Consider the following 3,548-nt stretch of genomic DNA (forward strand, 5'->3'; position numbering starts at 1 on the left):
CCTGGGTGGCTCAGTTGGTTAAGCGACTGCCTTCGGCTCAGGTCATGATCCTGGAGTCCCAGGATCGAGTCCCGCATCAGGCTCCCTGCTCGGCAGGGAGCCTGCTTCTCCCTCTGACCCTCCCCCCTCTCACGTGCTCTCTGTCTCTCTCATTCTCTCTGTCTCAAATAAATAAATAAAATCTTTAAAAAAAAAAAAACAAAACCAATGAGCCCATGAGTCCATGTTTATGTGGGATATGCTGACTTTGATACAGATCAAAGTAGATTGGCATTAGTAGGCAAAACTGGATCTTTTTATGATGATGGGTCTTCAAATATATTTATCTTTTTCTGTTGTAGGAGGAAGATTCTTCCAAGGATGGTCTCCCATTCAGAGTTGAGGAAACTTTTCTGTTCAGCTGACGCAGTATGCTTTGATGTTGATAGCACAGTCATCAGAGAAGAAGGAATTGATGAGCTAGCCAAATTCTGTGGAGTTGAGGATGCTGTGTCAGAAATGTAGGAACAGTATTTATTCACTTTATGAAATGATAAAGAATTGCAAAAGAGAGTGACTTTCGGATGACATGCGGGACCAGGGCCACAATTCCCCGATTTTTAGTCCCTGACAGCAAATCATGGGCAGTAAGCTTCTTCCATCACTCAGAGCTGAATTAGCTAGTGTACGTCATCCAGTCATCCATTTATACAAATTCTTATGACCAAAAAAAAAAAAAATTGTTGCCTCTTACAAATAAATGTGGATGACATGCTTTTAGCTCAGTCAGGGAAACGATGGCCATAATGAACCAGAGAAGATGACGAGGTGGGGGATCACCAAGCGTCCAGTGCTTTGTGTCGTGGTTGAATGTGTAGCCTTAGTAGTTTGCTAGAAAGCTAGTTCTGGTTCAGAGTCTCTCAGCTTCTGCCTGGGTGAGACTCTTCCCTCCTTCCTGCCCTCCGCACTGCTGCCTGCAGGCACCAGGTCACGGACCATTTCATGTCCGGCTGCCTTTGCTGCAAGACATGGCCACAAATACTAATATGATTCTCAAGCAAACTTTCAGTAAGTGTATTACCAGGCCTTGCTCCCATGGCGTTGTAGCATGTCTGTTGTATGGTGGGGCTCTAGGCAGCACCTTCCTCATGGTGGACGTTGGACAAGCTGGGGAGGTAAGGTGTAGACTTCAGGGACATCTGACACGGCTAGCCTGATTGTTGGGTCTTCCTCCTAGGACACGGCGAGCCATGGGAGGGGCAGTGCCTTTCAAGGCTGCCCTCACAGAGCGCTTAGCTCTGATCCAGCCCTCCAGGGAACAGGTGCAAAGACTCATAGCAGAGCACCCCCCACACCTGACCCCGGGCATAAGGTAAGAGGAGCCCCGGTCTGGGTGCTGTCTCTGTCAGCACCTGCATTTTGGGGCATGTCCTCTTGAGAGTATCTCATCATCGCTCTAGTCCTCCCCTTCTGCCTGCTTCTTTCAGCTCTTACGTGTGGTCCTGTCTGAGTGGTTGGCCCTGCCCAAGTCATCTCTCCCGAGGGAGAGCCTAAGCTTCCTCTTCATTTTGTGTTTCTAGATTCATGGGCAGAACAGAGTTGTGGGATGGTTTCCTAAGCAGTCCAGCCCCACCTATTAATTTAGTGCCATTTAGAAAAACATACATGGGGCACCTGGGTGGTTCAGTTGTTAAGTGTCTGCCTTTGGCTCAGGTCATGATCCCAGGGTCCTGGGATGGGATCAAGCCCTGTGTCGGGCTCCCTGCTCAGTGGGGAGTCTGCTTCTATCCCTCTCCCTCTCTGTGTGCTCTCGCTCTCTCTTAAATAAATAAAAAAAAATCTTTTAAAAAATACATAAAACATTATAATTAACCAGGCAATATACCTTATCCAATATATTTGGGCAAATGCTTTGAGAAGAAAAAAATGTATTTTAGTTTCCTTTTCATGTTTCATGTTTTCTCTTTTATATTAATCATTTTGGTGTTTTATATTTCTTTTTTTCAGGGAGCTAGTAAGTCGCCTCCAAGAGCGAAATGTTCAGGTTTTCCTAATATCTGGTGGCTTTAGGAGTATTGTAGAGCACGTTGCTTCAAAGCTCAATATCCCGTCAACCAATGTTTTTGCCAATAGGCTGAAATTCTACTTTAATGGTAAGACTTTAATGGTAAGACTTTAATGGTACCATTTTCCCTTTCTTGTCAGTTTTATTGTTCAATATCTTATGTAATGTCTGTTGGAATGCAGCTTAAGCAAGACAGCCTCAGAGTTAAATATTAAGATGAAGGATTCTCTTTTTTAAAATTTTATTTTATTTATTTTAATTAATTAAAATATAGTGTATTATTAGTTTCAGAGGTAGAGTTCAGTGATTCATCAATTGCATAGAACACCCAGTGTTCATTACATCACGTGCCCTCCTTAATGCCCATTCTCCAGTTGCCCCATCCCCTTACCCCTCGCCCCTCCAGCAACCCTCAGTTTGTTTCCTAGAGTTAAGAGTCTCATGGTTTGTCTCCCTCTCTGATTTTGTCTTATTTTATTTTTTCCTCCCTTCCCCTATGATCCTCTGTTATGTTTCTTTAATTCTACATATGAGTGAAATCCTATGATAATTGTCTTTCTCTGATTGAGTTATCTCACTTAGCATAATACCCTCTATTTTTTTTTTTTTTTTTGAGATGGAGGATTCTCTCAACTGATATCTTTTGCTCCTTGGTATCCTTTGTTCTGTGAAATAGACTTAGGCCATCACCTCTCCTGGCTTTAGTGTGTCCATCTAATCTCTCTCAGTATATAAATGTCTGCACTTGATTCCTGGGTACCCACGTGACTCATTTTGTTATGTGTTATATTTCAGTTTTTTGAGAGCTCTTATGTATTTGAACCAGTTTAGGCCCAGGAAGGAGAGTTTGTTAGCAGCGAGTCACTGCTCCGTCACTGGGTGTGAAGTGCCTCCTGGCCCTTCTCTGGACGATTGCAGAGCTGCAGCTGTGTTTACTACCATCTCAGGGGGTCTCTAGTTAAGACAATGGGGAGCTGACATCCTTAAAACCAAATAATGGTTTTAAAAAAAATTTTTTTTAAAGACTTTATTTATTTGACATAGAGAAAGAGAGAGAGAGAGAGCACAAGCAAGGGGAGCTGCAGAGGGAGAGGGAGAAGCAGGCTCCCCACCGAGCAGGGGGCCCGATGTGGGACTCGATCCCCAGACCCTGGGATCATGACCCGAGCCGAAGGCAGATGCCCAACCGACTGAGCCACCCAGGTGCCCCAAAACCAAATAATGTTAATTTTAAAATGTTAAATGTGTTGGTGGAACATTTTTGAAGGGTCTACAGGCAGAGACCATTAAAAAAATGTAGACAGGGGGCGCCTGGGTGGCTCAGTTGGTTAAGCGACTGCCTTCGGCTCAGGTCATGATCCTGGAGTCCCGGGATCGAGTCCCACATCGGGCTCCCTGCTCGGCAGGGGGTCTGCTTCTCCCTCTGCCCTCTTTCCCTCTCATGCTCTCTGTCTCTCATTCTCTCTCTCTCAAATAAATAAATAAAATCTTTAAAAAAAAAAAA

General features: G+C 44.4%; 1 protein-coding gene across 1 annotated transcript; it reads left to right on the top strand.

The window, feature by feature from the left end:
- Positions 1-267: 267 nt before the first annotated feature.
- LOC102732540 (phosphoserine phosphatase) lies at positions 268-3,345 on the top strand. The gene is made up of 4 exons (XM_081810177.1): positions 268-500; positions 1,217-1,351; positions 1,987-2,132; positions 3,089-3,345. Exons 1-4 carry the CDS (start codon positions 361-363, stop codon positions 3,307-3,309), a joined length of 642 nt encoding a protein of 213 aa, XP_081666303.1. The 5' UTR covers positions 268-360; the 3' UTR covers positions 3,310-3,345.
- Positions 3,346-3,548: the final 203 nt, after the last annotated feature.

The sequence above is a fragment of the Leptonychotes weddellii genome, unplaced genomic scaffold (assembly GCF_054177405.1).
Source record: "Leptonychotes weddellii isolate Sample4059 unplaced genomic scaffold, ASM5417740v2 HiC_scaffold_19497, whole genome shotgun sequence".
Classification (NCBI taxonomy): Eukaryota; Metazoa; Chordata; class Mammalia; order Carnivora; family Phocidae; genus Leptonychotes; species Leptonychotes weddellii.